Genomic DNA, 18,742 nt, shown 5'->3' on the forward strand with positions numbered 1-18,742 from the left:
GGAAAGATGAGGCAAGAGGTCATGAGTTCAAGGCCAGCCTCAGCTACACTGTGAGACTCTTGTCTCAAGAAAAAATAATGTAGTCTACCTATTTTGTTGAAAAACACTTTTAAGCTTTCAGCTCCTCTCCAGTTGCATTTCTAGTGCAGCAACAGTAGTCATACTAATAGAAGTTTTAGGGGTTGGGAATTTAGCTCAGTGGTAGAGCACTTGCCTAGCAAGCGCTAAGCCCTGGGTTCAGTCCCCAGCTCTGAAAAAAAAGAAAGAAAAAAAAAGAAGTTTTATAACTTGCCATAATGATAAATACTGCTAGCAGTTTTTAAGGAATTTTAGGAAAGAGAATGAGAGACAGTTTGCTTAAAACATGCTTTAAAGTGATAATAATCTTAACATTTTATATTATATAAAGCTGAATAAAAGTTGGGTATAGTAACATATGTCTATAATTTCAGTAGTCAAGTACTGAGAAAGAAAGCTTGCTAGGAGATAGATGCTAGCCTTGGCTATGCAAGAAGAGCTTATCTAAAAGTCAAAACAAAAAGTGGCTGAGGAGATGTTAGAAGGAGAAAACTGATTCCCATAAATTGTCCTGTGACTGCCACATGCATTCCAAGTCACTTATATGCCTCCCCAACCCCTAACTAAATAAATGTTTTGGGGCTTCTTGGTTGTTGTTTTTAAAGCTACATATAGGGACTGGAAAGATAAGTCAGAGGTTAAGAACACTGGCTATTCTTGCGGAAGACCTGAGTTCAGGTCTCAGTACCCTCTTCTGGCCTCCTTGGGCACCAGGCTCACACACAGTATGTTTAAATATATACAGGTTAAATACTTTAAAACATTTTTAAGCTATACGTGTTATATATATTAATATAAAATAACTGTACAATTATAGGCATACTCATCCCCCCTTTCTTTTGCATGTGACAGGATTTCTCTGTATAGCCCTTGCTGTCCCAGAACTCACTCTGTAGACCAGGCTGGTTTTGAACTCACAGAGATCTTTCTGCCTGAGTATTGGGACTAAAGGAGTGTGCCACCCCTGCTCTAGACATTATCTTAATCATAATTAAATGAAGAAAAAATTGAAATAACATTTTATCTTGCAGAGTGATCAGATAGAAAACACACTGCTATGCAGTCTAATCCCCAGTGCAAAAAGTAGCAAAGTAGTTTTCAGATAAATTTGTATAGCATTTGAATAATTTTTTTGAATCCTCTTAAAGAAATAAGAGGGGCAAGTGTTGTTCTATAAGGATGTCTGTTACATTCACTAAAGGTCTGTGTTAATGTCTGTCTCTTCAGCTGTTGTCTCAGGAGCCCAGCAATGGCATTTCTTCAGATCCCACTGTCTTCTTAGATCGCCTGGCAGTAATATTTAGGTAAGAAGGGAATGCCTGGACTCCATTTCAGAGTTAAAATAAAAGCACAGATGAAACACCAAAATAAGTAAGCCAGCAGTGGTGATACATGCCTGTCAACCCAGTTCTTGAGAGACGGAGGGGATACCGCCATTTCTCTCTGCTGGTCCAGAGACAGTACTTTTGTAATCATTAGTCTATTAATTTATGGGTCCAGAAATTAATTCAGTGTTGGGTGAAATAAATTCTTTGCATTCAAGAGGAGCTGTGATTAAAGTCATTTGAGTAATAGTGACCAAAACTTTGCTGAACTGCATAGTTTATAAATTTGTGAGACTCATAGGCAATAGGGATACCAGAGTAATGGTTGCATAGAAGCCAGTGTTGGACACTGTTTTTGCTTATTAGCTATGACCATCAATTATCTTTCTGGGACTTGATGCAACACTTTCCTTCCATAGCTAGGAGACTCTCGTGAGGGTGTGCTAACACTAGCTTTTGTTGTTTGTTGTTTGCTCTTATGGTTTCTCAGTATAGCCCTAACTGTCCTGGAACAAGCTCTATAGACAAGGCTGGCCTCAAATTCACAGAGATCCACTTGTCTTTGCCTCCTGAGTGCGTGGCATAAAAATAGCTTTTATTTTTGTGATAAATGAAATAACATCTACAGTGATATAAACAAAGAAAATTATGATGTTACTATTAAAATTTAAAGAGTAGCATGAAGTTGATTGTTAATCATGGCTGTTTCCCCTGGCTCTTCCTCAAATTAGTCAGCTGTAGAACTAGATAAAGAAGTTGAAATTTTTTCTGTGGATCCATAATTTGAATTATAGGTTCAGACTAGAACAATGGCAAACCTCTTGGTAAGCTATAGTTCTTAGAGCCTTTTAGCCTTTCCTTTTTTGAGACAGTGTCTTACAATGTAATTTTGGCTGACTTGGACCTCAAGTGTGGAGACCAAGCTGACCTGGAATTTACAGAAATGTGCCTGGTGCTGGGATCAGAAGAGTGCACCACCACACCTGGCTGAGCCTTTTGTTTAATGCTCAGGGAAGATTCAGACAGTTCGTATATATTCTTATTAATTTGGGAAAAAAATACAGATAGGTTTATAAAGAGAAATAATAGAAAAAGTAGTAGTGTGTGTCCTGCTGCCCACACAGCCAGAGTTGCATGGATTTTCTTGTTCTAGTGGAAGTGAACAAGGGGCAGTTTAATATCTGTGTGTTTGTGAGATGGCTTAAATTATGTTTGTATTTGTTTGAGTGGGCTAGCAGAAACGGTTGATGTAAGTAAATGACTCTACCTCCTGATTTTATGAGCAGAGAGCATGGTGTGGGTTCTCAGTTAAATTTTTATTTCACTGTTTGGGGATTTTTGTCTTTTCCTAGACACACCAATCCTATTGTAGAAAATGGACAGACTCATCCATGCCAAAAAGTCATCCAGGAAGTAAGTACTGATGGATATTCTTTTCCTTTTAAGGCCTTGGGGAACTTGAAGAGATACAGTGTTCCTTGTTCATAGGAAATTTAAGCTATTGTTATGACTTGGTTTTAGGTTTAGACATGATAATAAAATGGTTGGGAAATGCACTGAAAGGCCAAAAAGGTAGAAATTCTAAAAGTAGCTATTTGCTTAGGAGCTTAACTGGCCCTAGCACAATCTTTTTGTCAAAGTTAATAGTATTAGCTTCCCCTCTATGTAATATTTCCCTTAGACTTTATTCACTCAAGGGAATATGAGGATCAAGAGGCATGGGATTTTTGCTTGTTATATTACTTGCTTGTTTTATAAATTTTGTGTATGTACAGAGGTCAGAGGACAACCTATAGGAGTTGGTTCTTCCATTGCTCTGTGTGTCCCAGGGATTTAGCGTAGGTTGTAAGTTTGGGCAGCAATTGCCTTTACTGTTGTGCCATCTCTACAGCCAGAGTGATGGTTTTTAGACATGTATCGCAGACTTCAGAAGTTACATAAATACTAGATAGCCTTAATTGTTCACTGTCACAGATAATGTTGTTTATAACCCTGACCTTTTGTTTGTCTTCCACTTCCTTGGAGCTACCTTTAAATATTATTTTCCTCTGTAATTCATTTTTATCCTCACTAACGAAGCCTAAAATTTAGAAAAGCGTGTATTTTATTTTTATGAAGTTGGAGTCGGGTGTCTTGTTCTAAGTAGTTAGTGTCTTTCTCTCAAGAAATAATTTCATGTTAGTAATCTGTAATATACAAACCCGTGAATATATTTACATTCTGGCTTAATCGAGCCATGTGTACCACTGTAGAGAAAATCTTATTCACATCAGACTGGTGCGGTAATTTATGCTGTAATCCCAGTAATTCGGGAGGCTGATGCAGGAAGATCACAGGTTTGAGGGCAGCCTGCGACCTGAAGGCCAGTCTGGACTATGGTATAAGACTATCTCTAATGACAATAATAATAATAATAATAATAATAATAATAATAATAATAATAATAATAATTTGTTTAAGCCAAATCGGCATTACCAATTTAGGATTATTTTCTCAGCTATTAGTTGATGTGCTTTCTTTCCCATACTTTTAACTTTCTATTTAGATATGGCCAGTTTTGTCTGAGACTCTGAATAAACATCGAGCTGACAATCGGATTGTAGAGCGTTGTTGTAGATGCCTGCGCTTTGCGGTTCGCTGTGTAGGCAAAGGATCTGCAGCCCTGTTACAGCCACTAGTCACACAGGTAAGTTCTCCACAAGAGGGACATGCTATGTACAGAACTATATCTTCAGGCCAAAAACTTTGCTGATGAAGTCTTTTTGATTGATTAGAAAGGAAAGTATATTTTAAGTAAATAAATACAGAAAGTGGGTTATGTTATCTATTAGAGAAACAACCTGTATAGAAGTAGTCTGAATAGACTAGCTAAAATCATGTGAAGAGAACAACATATGTTCAGCCTTTATGGGCCAGTGGTAAGAGTTTTCATATTAATGTCTTTGGGGAAAACAGAACAAGTCAAACTTTGCTGTTTCTTGGCCTAGAGACATTTTATTCTTTCTTTACCGTATTTTACTGTTCAGACTAGTCTCCTTTATTTGTCAAAAATAATTTTGATTCTCTCCCCCCCCCCAAGTGTGTATTATACATGCATGTGTATAGCGGGAGTGTTGTCCAGAGTTAACAAAGAGTGTCTTCCTCAATTGATCTCTGCTTTTATTATTGAGTTGGGGTTTCTCCTGGGGTACCTGGTTCTCTGTATGCTCTGTCTCTGCCTCCCAATTGTTGGAAATGTAGGTGGCTTGCCACACCTGTCCAACTTCACATGGGTTCTGGGGATCTGAACTCTGGTTCTAAAGATTGTTCTTTATCCATGAGTCATCTCCCCATTCCCACTCGATTCTTTTAAGATTGGCAAGTAATTGTGACGGTATTGATTAGCCAAATAGTAACATTTAGACCTGCATGAGACACTTAACCTTAGATCATTAAGTAGTTTGGGCTGATGTTAACCAAATCTGTCAGTGTCAGAATAGCACAGTTATGGTTGTTGGGTGGGCATTTTGTGTTATACTACTGTCAAATTAGGGTTAGAAGATTGACTAAGCTAGTAAGACCTATACTTGTACTGTGTGTCCCTTAATGAGAAAACGAAAAAAGTGCTGGGCACCGTGGCACAGACCTTTATCCTAGACAGTAAGACTTGGTTTTGGAAATACTACCCTATGTCCGAAATTGCTTGTAGCTGAAGTATTTGACACTTCTTTCAGCATTGTTTTTGGACGGAAACCAGTCAAAGGCATGAAAGAAGTCTTTAAAGAGAAAACTTGAAAGTTAAGAAATAAATCCTTGTGTTTCACAGTGTGTTGCCAACAAAATGTACTACTTTGCCTTTAAAAGAAAAGCCGGGCTGGAGAGATGGCTCAGCGGTTAAGAGCACCCGACTGCTCTTCCAGAGGTCATGAGTTCAATTCCCAGCAACCACATGGTGGCTCACAACCATCTGAAAAGAGATGCCCTCTTCTGGTGTATCTGAAGATAGCTACAGTGTACTTATATATAATAAATAAATCTTTTAAAAAAAAAAAAAAAGCCCCATCTGAATTTCTTCTTGGAGATAGATTCTTTGAGAAGATACTTTGAAAAGGGTGGGGCGTGGACTCAGTTGGTTGATTTCTTGTTGCAGATGGTGAATGTGTACCATGTACATCAGCATTCCTGTTTCCTGTATCTTGGCAGTATACTTGTGGATGAGTACGGCATGGAAGAAGGCTGTCGGCAGGGATTATTAGACATGCTCCAGGTGTGTTGTCCTTGGACTGAACGGACAGGCCAGGCCTTTAGGACATGGATGCCTTTGTTGTGTCTTCTTTATTCCTGTCACAACCATAGCATGTTGATTTTCTAATATCAGGGAGATAGACACTTGGTAATTGTTTCTCTTTTTTTCTATTTATTTATTTTAGACAGGGTCTCATTGTATGCCCTGGGACTCACTCTGTAGACCAGACTGGTCTCAAATTGGCAGAGATCTGCTTGCCTCTGCCTGTTAAGTACTAGGATTACACCACTGTTCCTGGCCTTTTAATTTCTTCCTACATCTGTTGAGGTGTGAGGCACACATTCCATTTTAGAGTGTGGAAGTCAGAAGACAACTTGTGGGAATTGGTTCTCTCTTTCCATATGTAGGTCAGAGGATCAAACTCAGATATCAGGTTTGGTGACTAGACTACATCTAGTGCATGTATAACGTGTCTTTACTAATGCCGGAGCTAAAGAGATGGCTCAAAGGGTAAGAGCACTTGCTGTTCATTCAGAGGACCTGAGTTTGGTTGCCAACATCCACATGGATTTCAGCCATCTATAGATCTGACCTCTAAAGACACTGGGCGTACATGCATAACATGCAGGTAAAACACTCGATACACATAAATGCTTTGGAAGAAAAAAGTTTTAACTTCTAATTTCTGTGCCAAGTATGATGTCTTATGACTGTAGGCATTTTGTGAGTTGGAAGCCAGTCTGAGCTACATAACAGAATCTTTTCTCAAAGGCATAGGGACTTGAATTCAAGTTCTCAGATCCCAAGTAATAAAAGCAGTAGCAAACATCTGTGTTTCTTGCCAGATGCAGTAGTGCAGGCATCTGTGATCTCATTCAATGGCTCTGTGGGAATTGAAGATCTTGGACCAGGATGGTCTATGCAAACAGAAAAAGAGACCCTACCTCAAACAAGGTGGAGGTGAAGACCCACACTTAGGTTGCATCTGACCACCACATTCATGTACACACAAACAAGCTTGTAAAAATCCAAATATGATGGCTTAAAGCTGTAATCTTATTCAGGAAGCTGAACCAAGAGGATGACTGTGATTTTTGAGACCAACCTGGGTATACTGTGACTCCAGTTCAGGAGCTCTGTGGTACCATATTCTAAAATAAACAGATCTTAAAGGGGGAGACTGGGCACAATCACTGGTCAATCAGTGACTCAGTCTGATTGCTATAATCAACTGAAATCTGTACTTTGATCTCTTTCTGAAGTGTGTTCTGTGTATGCCGTGTGTTGTATGTGTGGCATACATATCATTGTGTGTAGGTGTGTGCGCTCACTCGCACATTTAGAGATCAGGGTAGAACTGTGCCTGTTGCCTTGAGACAGGGCCCCTCCCTCACTGAAACAGAAGCTCACTTTTTCCACAAGGCTGGCTGGTTAGGAAGCTCCTAGGATCTGCTTGTCTGTGCCCACCAATGCAGGCAGTGGAGACCCAAACTCAGTTCCTCATGTTTGCATAGCAAAGCTCTTCCCCACTGAGTTGTCTCCTTTCAGGCCCTGATTCGTAAACCCTTTTTTGATTTTGTTTTTGTTTTTTTAAAAAACACAAGAACTTGTTTTATGAACCGGGCAAGGGTTCTCCCTTGCTAATCTACTCATTACAATCTTGTCATTTCCTGAGTGTTTTCTTCTACTCTTTGTATTTGCTATAATGTTTGGCAAGTCTGAATATTGTGACATTTATGTATAAATGCGTTTTTAAATTACTGTTCCATTTTAGGCGCTATGCATTCCCACCTTTCAGCTCCTAGAACAGCAGAATGGCCTCCAGAATCACCCCGACACTGTAGATGACCTGTTCAGGTTAGCCACCCGGTAAGTCCTTCTGAGGAACAAGACTTTATGCTATTTGCTTATCCCTTATCGCTCTTTGACATCTGGCATTTTATTTTTTTTTCCTTATAAAATGAGGTCAATGGGAAAAGTAGATTAATGATTCATAATCTCTTCATGAGCTGGTCTGTCAGCAGAATATGGAGGTATTGGGTAGGAACAGAGGAGAAAGAATATGCACAAGATCAGAATGTATTTAGGTGGGCTATAAATGTCTCACTGGAGACTCTGGGCTCAAAGCCCACCATCAAATGAGATAAAAAGTAGTGCTTAATGTCTTAGGGTTACTATTGCTGTGATGAAACACCATGACCAAAAGCAGCTTAGGGAGGAAAGGGTTATTTCACTCACAGTTCCATGTAACTGTTCGTTAACAAAAACAGTGTGAGGACAGGAGCTGATGTAGAGGAATGTGTAATGGCTGGTGTCCCCTGGCTTGCTCAGCCTGCTTTCTTATAGAACCCAGGACTATTAGGCAAGGAATGGCCCCATCTTCCACAGGCTGGGCCTTCCCACATCAGTCACTAATTTAGAAAACGTTTTACAGGCTTACCTACAGCCTGATGTTATGGAGGCATTTTCTGAGTTGAGACTCCCTCCTCTGATGTCTCTAGCTTATGCCAAGTTGACATAAACTAGCTAGCACACCCAGATAATTCCCAGTAGTGTTACTGTCTCATGATGCTCTCTCTCATTTCACTTCATTCTAATTACTTCTTGGAGAGCTGTTCATCCTTCATATAAAATCATATTTTAGAATCAGTAAGTGCTGGGTTTGTTGATGCTGTTGTTGGTTGGTTGGTTTGTTTAAAGATGGGGTCTCCCTGGGTGTCCCTGACTGGCCTAAAAGTTCACTATGTACACCAGACTGACTGAGATCTGCCTGCTAGAATTAAAGATGTGCACCACTGTCCACATCTTGGACAGTCTTAATTGTTCTGTCTTAATTACTTTCCTGCTGGCAAGCAGGTTAAGGAAGAAAGGGTGTATTTTGTTACAGTTTGATGTTATAGACTGTCATGGTGGGAAAGTTACAGCAGTAGTAGCTTGAAACAGCTGGTCTCTTTGCATCCACATCTAATAGCAGAGAGCAGTGAATGCATGTGCTTAGCTGACTTTCTCCTTTTTATGCAGCCCAAGATCCCAACCCAAAGAGTGGTGCCACCCACAGTGTGTGGGTCTTCCCACTTCAGTTAACCTAATCAAGATAATCCCCCACAGGAATGCCCAGAATCCTGTCTCCCAGGTGATTATAGATCTCATTGAGTTGAAATTGAGATTAACCATTTCACTGCCCACCTCACACCTTTTTATAAATAAGAGTTCACAGCACAATTCAGTGAAAAGTATGGTTTATCTCTTTGTTTTGTTGTCCTGGTATGTACAACCCCTGTACACACACACACACACACACACACACACACACACACACACACACACACACACACTCTCTCTCTCTCTCTCTCTCTCTCTCTCTCTCTCTCTCTCTCTCCTCCAGAGTGGCCCATTTATTAAAATTCATTCTCTAACATGTATGTATTATTGAAATCAAAGTCTAGGGTGGACATTGGGATTCACTTTTGATGTTGTATATTCTTGGTTTTCAGAAGGGTCCACTGACTAGTTACCATTATATTATTATTAAAAGTATTCAGTACTCTATTTTAACCCTCTTTCCCTATAATTCCTAGCCCCAGTGGTTTTTGTCCTGTTTCTTGGCTGCTTTCGTAGTCTAATCTTGTTGTTACTGTCTTATACCAGATTTATTCAGCGAAGCCCTGTCACCCTGCTGAGGAGCCAGGTGGTTATCCCGATCTTACAGTGGGCCATCGCGTCTACCACCTTGGATCACCGAGATGCCAATTCCAGTGTCATGAGGTTCCTGCGAGACCTCATCCACACAGGAGTAGCAAATGATGTGAGTATAAACATACTTTCCTACTTGGTGGCATTTTCTCTCTCACTGTGTTCTTGATTGTTTTAGTTGACCTGTTCCATAAGGGATCAGTCCCTGATCATCAGGTTACTAACTTGTAGACCCCTTTTATCTATTAAGTCCTATAGGCTGTACAACAGAGGGTTAAGCCATCTTTGTTCCCAGCATTTGTGTTTTCTCACAGCATGAAGAAGACTTTGAAGTGCGGAAGGAACTAATTGGACAGGTGATGGACCAGCTTGGGCAGCAGCTTGTAAGCCAGTTGCTACACACGTGCTGCTTCTGCCTTCCCCCTTACACCCTACCCGATGTGGCTGAAGTGCTCTGGGAGATCATGCAGGTTGACAGACCGGTAAGGTTCTTTCATAAGGTATTGTTCTATAGGTCCCAAGCCTAATCAGCTTTGCTTCCTTGAGATCAGCCCTAGGTTTGAGCCAGCTGTACTGTGTATGTTCTTGGAACCTAATTTATGCGCATTGCTAAGCTCAATTTGAAAGTAAAGGGACCCATAGAAAGCCAGTGATTCATCGTGGGGTTCTTGAAAGTATGTTTTGTCACTGCCATGAAGTTTATATTGTAAACTTACCAGGAGTAAGTACCAAGCTTTGGGCTCACTTGTGCCTAGTCTGTGGGAAATCTGTATATTTGTGGGAGAGTATATGCCTACACATTAGTTATATACAGTTGCAGATTATTCAGTGTCCAATCACTCTGGAATCTGTAGTGGACTATAGATTATTGGATACAAATATGAAAAGTAAATACACAGTATATACACCTGGATTGATTTCCCCTTTGGGTCTATTTTGAGCAGGTCCCTTTTAAAATTGAATATTTAAAAAGTGGAGGAGCTGCTCACACATGCTTGTCTATACCCCTGGCCTTGGAGATTTTATAATATATTATAATATCTTCTAGTAATGTTATCTCAACCTCATGCTCAATGGGTACCAGATGACCTTGACTTCCTTCAAGTCATTTCAGTACTAGCCACATAGTCATAAATGTTATTGTGTGTATTACATAAACAGTTTAAGTGTGTTTTTATTGTATGAGTATATGTGAATTCCTGCATGTATGTAAACAACACATGTGCCTAGGACCTGCAGGAGTCTGGAGGGCATCGAGTCTCTTGGAACTGGACTGCCATGTGGGGGCTGGGAACCGCACCTTAGTCTTCGCAAGAGGAGCAAGGCTTTTTTTTTTTTTTTTTTTTGATAAGCCAAATCATTTGTTTATTTCAGATGCTTGCAGTGAATTTACAGTTTATTTTGTGTTTTAAAGATCTCTTTTTCATTGAAATAATTTCAAAACCTTGAGCTTACCTCCTGGCAGCTGGGAAAAGAGATTTCATTTTTATATAGAGCTGTTGCCTACAAGTTTGCTTCTTATAGTTTTTTGGGTTTTTTTGTTTTGTTTTGTTTTTGTTTTTTAATTTTTTATTAGCTATATTTCTTTACTTACATTTCAAACGTTATTCCCCTTCCCGGTTTCCTGTCCATAAGCCCCCATTCCCTCCATTCTCCCTCCCCCTCCCCCATACGGGTTTTCCCCAGGACATCCCCCTTATCGCCCCCCCCATATTCCCCTGAACTGGGGGTCCAACCTCAGCAGGGCCAAGGGCTTCCCCTTCCCCTGGTGCCCCAACAAGGCTATTCTCTACTACATATGCAGTTGGAACCCTGGGTCAGTCCATGTATAGTCTTTCAGTAGTGGTTTAGTCCCTGGAAGCTCTGGTTGGTGGACGTTGTTGTTTTTATGGGGTTGCAAGCTCCTTCAACTCTTTCAATCCTTCTTCTAATTCCCCCCAAGGGGGTCCTATTCTCAGGTCAGTGGTTTGCTGCTAGCATTGACCTGTATTGGACATGCTCTGGATGTCTCTCTCAGGAGAGATCTATATCCGGTCCCTTTCAGCATGCATTTTCTAGCTTCATCAATCTTATTTAGTTTTGGTGGCTGTATATATATGGGCCACATGTGGGTCAGGCTCTGAATGGCCTTTCCTTGAGTTGCTGCTCTAAACTTTGCTTCCATATCCCTCCTATGGATATTTTTTTTCCCCTTTTAAGAAGGAGTGGGAGTATCGGCATTTTGGTCATCCTCCTTCTTGAGCTTCCTGTGGTCTGTGGATTGCATCTTGGGTAATTCGAACTTTTTGGCTAATATCCACTTATCAATGAGTACATACCAAGTATGTTTTTCTGTGATTGAGTAACCTCACTCAGGATGATATTTTTTAGTTCACGAAGTTCATGAATTTCATGAAGTCATTGTTTTTGATAGCTGAGTAGTACTCCATTGTGTAGATGTACCACATTTTTTTAATCCATTCCTCTGTTGAAGGGCATCTGGTTCTTTCCAGCTTCTGGCTATTATAAATAAGACTGCTATGAACATAGGGGAGCATGTGTCTTTGTTGTATGGTGGAGCATCTTTTGGGTATATGACCAAGAGAGGTATAGTTGGGTCCTCAGGTAGTGTAATGTCCAATTCTTTGAGGAACCTCCAGACTGATTTCCAGAGTGGTTGTACCAGTTTGCAATCCCACCAACAATGGAGGAGTGTTCCTCTTTCTCCACATCCTAGCCAGCATCTGCTGGGAGTTGTTTATCAGGTTAAGTAGTTCTCTGGTGGAACTTTTGGGGTCACCTACGTACACTATCATATCATCTGTAAATAGTAATATTTTGATTTCTTCCCTTCCAATTTATATCCCTTTGACCTCCTTTCACTACCTGTTTGCTCTGGCTAGGACTTCGAGTACTATATTGAACAAGTAGGGAGAGAGTGGGCAGCCTTGTCTACTCCCTGATTTTAGTGGGATTGCTTCAAGTTTCTCTCCATTTAGTTTGATGTTAGCTACTGGTTTACTGTATATTGCTTTTACTATGTTTAGATATGGGCCTTGAATTCCTGATCTTTCCAGGACTTTTATCATGAAGGAGTGTTGAATTTTGTCAAATGCTTTCTCAGCATCTAATGAAATGATCATGTGGTTCTTATCTTTGAGTTTCTTTATATAATGGATTACATTGATGGATTTTCATATATTAAACCATCCCTGCATCTCTGGGATGAAGCCTATTTGTTCCTAATTTAACTTTGGTACCTGGTATCTGTCTAGAAAATTGTCCATTTCCTCCAGATTTTCCAATTTTGTTGAATATAGGCTTTTGTAGTAGGATCTAATGATTTTTTTTTTAATTTCTTCAGATTCTGTTGTTATGTCTCTCTTTTCATTTCTGACTTTGTTAATTTGGAAACTCTCTGTGACCTCTGGTTAGTCTGGCTAAGGGTTTATCTATCTTGTTGATTTTCTCAAAGAACCAGCTCCTGGTTTTGTTGATCTTCGTATAGTCCTTTTCGTTTCTACTCGGTTGATTTCAGCTCTGAGTTTGATTATTTCCTGCCCTCTACTCTTCTTGGGTTTATTTATTTCTTTTTGTTCTAGAGCCTTTAGGTGTGCTGTCAAGCTGCTGACGTATGCTCTCTCCTGTTTCATTCTGCAGGTACTCAGAGCTATGAGTTTTCCTCTTAGTACTGCTTTCATTGTGTCCCATAAGTTTGGGGATGTTGTGTCTTCATTTTCATTAAATTCTAAGAAGTCTTTAATTTCTTTCTTTATTTCTTCCTTGACCAAGTTGTTATTGAGTAGAGCATTGTTCAGCTTCCATTTATATGTGGACTTTCTGTCATTATTGTTGTTATTGAGGACTAGTCTTAGTGCGTCGTGATCTGATAGGATGCATGGGATCATTTCTATCTTCCTGTATCTGTTGAGGCCTGTTTTGTGACTGATTATATGGTCAATTTTGGAGAAGGTTCCATGAGGTGCTGAGAAGAAGGTATATCCTTTTGTTTTAGGATGGAATGTTCTATAAATATCTGTTAAATCCATTTGGTTCATAACTTCTGTTAGTTTCTCTATGTCTCTGTTTAATTTCTGTTTCCATGATCTGTCCAGTGATGAGAGTGGGGTGTTGAAATCTCCTACTGTTATCATGTGAGGTGCAATGTGTGCTTAGTAAGGTTTAGTAAGGTTTCCTTGCATTTGGAATATAGGTATTTAGGATTGAGAATTCATTTTGGTGGATTTTTCCTTGGGTGTATATGAAGTGTCCTTCCTTATCTTTTTTTAATGACTTTTGGTTGAAAGTCAATTTTATTTGATATTAGAATGGCAACTCCAGCTTGTTTTTTCAGGCCATTTGCTTGGAAAGTTGTTTTCCAGCCATTTACTCTGAGGTAGTGTCTGCCTTTGTCTCTGAGGTGTGTTCCTGCATGGAGCAAAATGCTGGGTCCTCTTACATATCCAGTCTGTTAGTCTATGTCTTTTTACTGGGGAATTGAGTTCGTTGATGTTGGGAAGGAATGTGATTGCCACTTCCTGTTATTTTCATTGTTAGAGGTAGAATTATGTTTGTCTCTCTTTTGGTTTCATTGCAAGGAAATTATATTCTTGCTTTCTGTACGGTGTAGTTTCTATTCTTGTGTTGGAGTTTTCCATCTATTTTCCTTTGTAGGGCTGGATTTGTAGAAAGAAAGATACTGTGTAAATTTGGTTTTGTTATGGGATATCTTGGTTTCTCCATCTATGTTAATTGAAAGTTTTGCTGGATACAGTAACTTGGGTGGCATTTGTGTTCTCTTAGGGTCTGTATGACATCAGTCCAGGATCTTCTGGCTTTCATAGTCTCTGGTGAGAAGTCTGGTATAATTCTTATAGGTCTTCCTTTATATGTCACTTGACCTTTTTCCCTTACTGCTTTTAATATTCTTTCTTTGTTTTGTGCATTTGGTGTTTTGACTATTATGTGACGGGAGGAGTTTCTCTTCTGGTCCAATCTATTTGGAGTTCTGTAGGCTTCTTGTATGTTTATGGGCATCTCTTTCTTTAGGTTAGGGAAGTTTTCTTCTATAATTTTGTTGAATATATCATTTATTGGCCCTTTAAGTTGGGAGTCTTCACTTTTCTTCTATCTATTATCCTTAGGTTTGATCTTCTCGTTGTCCTGGATTTGCTGTATGTTTTGGACTAGGAGCTTTTTGTGTTTTACATTATCTTTGATAGTTGTGTCAATGATTTCTATGGAATCTTCTGCTCCTGAGATTCTCTCTTCTATTTCTTATATTCTATTGGTGATGCTTGTATCTACGGCTCCTTGTCTCTTCCTTTGGTTTTCTACATCCAGGGTTGTTTCCCTTTATGCTTTCTTTATTGTTTCTATTTCCATTTTCAATTCCTTCACCTATTTGGTTGTGGTTTCCTTTAATTCTTTCAGGGATTTTTGTGTTTCCTCTCTAAGGGCTTCTACTAGTTTACTTTTGTTTTCCTGCATTTCTCTAAGGGAGTTCTTTATGTCTTTCTTAAAGCCCTCCATCATTATCAAAAAAAATGTGATTTTAAATCTAAATCTTGCTTTTCTGGTGTGTTTGAATATCCAGTATTTTCTTTGGTGGGAGAACTGGGCTCAGATGATTTCAAGTAGTCTTGGTCTCTGTTGCTTAGGTTCCTGCACTTGCCTCCAGCCATTGGGATGTCTCTGGTGTTTGCTTGTCTTGCTGTTCTGAGAGTGACTTGACCGCACTGTAGGCTTCTGTGTCAGCACTCCTGTAGAACTGTTTTCCTGTTTCCTTTCAGCCTTTCCTGAGAACAGTTGCTCTGATTTCAGAAGTATCAGCCCTCCTGGAGACGGTCTTCCAGCTCTAGGCACGGGCTGGAATCAAAGGGTCCTTGCACCTTGTGGGCACAGTTGGCACCATGTGATTCTCTCTTGGGTCTGAACTGTGGGCAGAGGGTATTCTCCTGTGCCCTCTCAGGAGTGTCTACCCTTCTGAGGGTCCAGCTCTCTCCCCTACAGGATTTGGGTGCAGGGAGCTGTTTGGCCAGTTCAATTCGGTCCAGGACACAGACCAGAACCGTGGGTACCGGCGGCTGTCTGTTCCTGTATCCCTGTGTCCAGAGGCACTGTGCAGTTTCCACTTGGACCAGTGAAGTGGGCCGAGGTGTGCAGAGGTGGCAGTCTGTCCTGCCGTCAGGATGTCTGCACTCCTCGGAGCAAGTGCTTTTAACCAGAGCCATGACCACGCCAGAACTTTAAGCATAATGACAGTATTATAACCTATAAATTATTTTTGAAAAATATGATTTATAATTTTTAATGTTAGTATGTAAGCTATTTAGGAAAATATATATAGAACTTAAAATGAACTGTCTTCCAGAACCAATAAATAAATAATAAAAATACATAATGGTACCTATAGTTGCCATTGTTTTTTGCTCAATGCATAGGTTAAGAGGCAGATATTACAAGAAAACTGGTGTCTAAACTCCTTTATATGTATATTAATTCATTTTATATGTATGCTTTCTATATCAAGTGACTCAGAAATCACACATTTATGACTCTTTTCCCAAAAACATAACAGTGCAAGTATAAAGGGTGTGTATGTGTGTTGATGAAAAAGTGTTTCTGTGCGATCACTACCAATGTAATCATTGTTTAAAGGAACTTTTAAAATGCATGGTTTAATCAAATTTAGTTAACCATTTTTAATGATTTCACACTTTTATGTATATAGATAACCTTTCCATTTTTAGGCCATGATACCATTATGAAGACTTGTAAAGGAAAAACTCGACTGCTGAATTCCAAATTCCTTTTTTTTTTTTTTTTTTTTTTTTTGGGTTTTTTTTTCAAAAAAAGCATTTTTTTAACCCCCAAATTTTTTGGTTTAAAGAGAGGTAAAACACTTTTAAAGAAATAAGTCTCAAAAAAAAAAAAAAAAACAGAGACAGTGTGAGGTAAGTATTTGTGACACTGAGACAGTCAGAAGAGTGTGTGTGTGTGTGTGTGTGTGTGTGTGTGTCAGCATATATGTTTTGTTGATGTTTAATTTATTTTTCTTAAGACAAGATCTGACTGTAGAGTCTAGGCTAGTCTGGAATTTCCTATATAACCCAAGCTTGCCAGAAATTCTCATTTCTCCTACATCTGTCTTCCAAGTGCTGGGATTAACCACATGGGTCTCTGCCTGGCTTGGCCCCACTATTTAAAATGTAGGCTGGAGAGATGGGCTCAGCAGTTAAGAGCCTGGCTGTTCTTCCAGGGGTTTTGGGTTTGATTCCTAACACCCACATGGTGACTCATCTGTAATACTAGTTCCAGGAGATCTGACACCCTTTTCTGACCTCCAAGAGCACACTGCACTCATGTGTTACACAGACATGTATGTAGGCAAAATACCCACCCATACATACACTTACGATAAAATAAAATCAGCCACACACTGTGGTACACTCATCAGTATTTCCAACTATGCCTGGTTTGTCTGTAACATCCACAAGTGTTCTTTCAGTTCTTTCTTCTTTGATTTGATCTTTTCTTAGCTTCTTCCTGTCTTCTCAAAGTTAGAACATGCTAGCAGCATTTTTCTTACCAGTATCTTTTGTCCTTGCTTTCTCTGGTGTCCAAATGTTTACTTTCAATTGGTTTTGGTCTTTAAGCTCAAGAGTTTTCTGGCACACAACAATTTTTTTTAGGAATAAACCAAGAGTCTCATCCAGAAGAGACTTCATTTTCAAGATATGGCTGACCTCTGTCTCTCTGAAGAGAAGCTAGTCCTGCATATGCAGAGTTCATCAACCCAGATGTTGAAGACCTAAGATAGTGTTTTGTTAATCTTGTTTAGTACAACTAAAGGGAACTGTCTGGAGTTGGTCAGTATCTTTAGGGTGTCAGGTAAGTAATCTGAATTTCATTTCTCTGTGCAGACTTTCTGTCGGTGGCTAGAGAATTCCTTGAAAGGTTTGCCAAAGGAGACAACGGTGGGAGCTGTCACAGTGACACATAAACAACTTACAGATTTCCACAAGCAAGTCACGAGGTGAGTGATACTGGGGCCTTGTGAGTGGAAGTAGTTATGTAGAAAATACATCTGCTTAGATTTGAATTCCATCAGTTGGCATAGAATGTCAATGGATGGTGACATCACCGCACGTGCGCGCACACACACACACACTTTGTGGTCTCTACATAGTATTCAAGGCAATGACTTTTTAAAATATAAAATGGTATTTATTTGGGGACTTGGGAAGGGAATAGAGGCAGAGAAAGAGAGAACGGGGGGAGGGAGGGAGAGAGAGAGAGAGAGAGAGAACATCATGGCAGTAACTTCCTTTGTACTTTATAATTGTTAACCTTTCTTTAATAGGTAGAACCTTTAGAATTTTGACTAAATGTTAAACACAGGAGGCATCTATTCTCACAGTTGTGTAATGATGTGTAAGCCAAAGAGTGAGTGTTTTGGCAAGGTTGATAATGTCAGGGGAACAAAACCTGGAAATACAATAATTCTCCATCCAAAGGGAAGGGTTAGTAATTCATCATATGTCTACACTAGTAAATAGTCACTAAAAACGAAACCCCTGTGCTAGATGAGAAATTGTACAAGCCAGGCAAGGTGCAGACATATGCTTTTATTTTACTTTTGTCCATGTTGAGGAAGGAACATCATGTTGGAAGAACATAGAAGAACAAAGTTGCTTACCTTATGGTGGCCAGGAAGCAGAATGGACAGGAAGGGCCAGAGTAAGAGCACGGTGTATACCTCCCAAGGCTGGGGAGACAGACTGCTCAGTATCTAGAAGACAAGGCTGGGGAGACAGACTGCTCAGTATCTAGAAGACTGTTCACTGCTCCTCTAGAGCAGCTTGAAACCCTAGCTCCATCATGGCAGCTCACAGATTATAAGTGTAGCTCCAGATCTGGAAAGAAAATTATGGTGTAGGCTCCTGAGGAGTCTGGGTGGGTTATATTTCACTTGCAGTCAGGATGCAGAAAGAGTTGAATGCTGGTATTTATCTGGTTTTCTTTTGTGTTCAGCCACATTTAGGGTACGTTTTTCCCACTTCAGTAAACCCAGCTTAAAAGCATCCACATGCCCAGAGAGTTGTCTCAGGTGGTTCTGGAGCCTGTCAAGTTGACAGTTAACATCAGCCATTATGAATGTATATGCCTGTTTTATTTATTTTTCTGTCCGTGCACATTTAAGGTTGCTTCTCTTGTCTACTGTGAACGATGCTGGTATAAAAAACATTGCTATAAGCATGGATGCTGTTGTTACACTTACCTCCTAAAACATGGGAGTATGAGCCCAGGGTGGTGACAAAGACCTTTAATCCCAGGACTCATAAGTCAGAAACAGGAGGATTTCTGTGAGTTTAAGACCAACCTATTCTACAAGGTAGAATAGTTCAGCCAGGGCTACATAATGAGAGCCTCTTTCGAA

The 18,742-nt window shown here is 39.8% G+C and overlaps 1 protein-coding gene across 2 annotated transcripts in view; it reads left to right on the forward strand.

Annotated features, from left to right (window-relative positions):
• The window catches only part of Tnpo3 (transportin 3), a 75,644-nt gene that overhangs the window by 47,469 nt on the left and 9,433 nt on the right, over nt 1–18,742 (forward strand). For both annotated transcript variants that reach the window (XM_032906827.1, XM_032906828.1), the window contains 8 exons: nt 1,306–1,382; nt 2,756–2,816; nt 3,949–4,089; nt 5,533–5,649; nt 7,403–7,497; nt 9,277–9,433; nt 9,636–9,803; nt 17,226–17,338. In XM_032906827.1, the coding sequence (XP_032762718.1) occupies nt 1,306–1,382; nt 2,756–2,816; nt 3,949–4,089; nt 5,533–5,649; nt 7,403–7,497; nt 9,277–9,433; nt 9,636–9,803; nt 17,226–17,338 (929 nt within the window). The remainder of the gene's footprint in view (nt 1–1,305; nt 1,383–2,755; nt 2,817–3,948; nt 4,090–5,532; nt 5,650–7,402; nt 7,498–9,276; nt 9,434–9,635; nt 9,804–17,225; nt 17,339–18,742) is intronic.

This window comes from Rattus rattus, chromosome 6 (assembly GCF_011064425.1).
Source record: "Rattus rattus isolate New Zealand chromosome 6, Rrattus_CSIRO_v1, whole genome shotgun sequence".
Taxonomy (NCBI): Eukaryota; Metazoa; Chordata; class Mammalia; order Rodentia; family Muridae; genus Rattus; species Rattus rattus.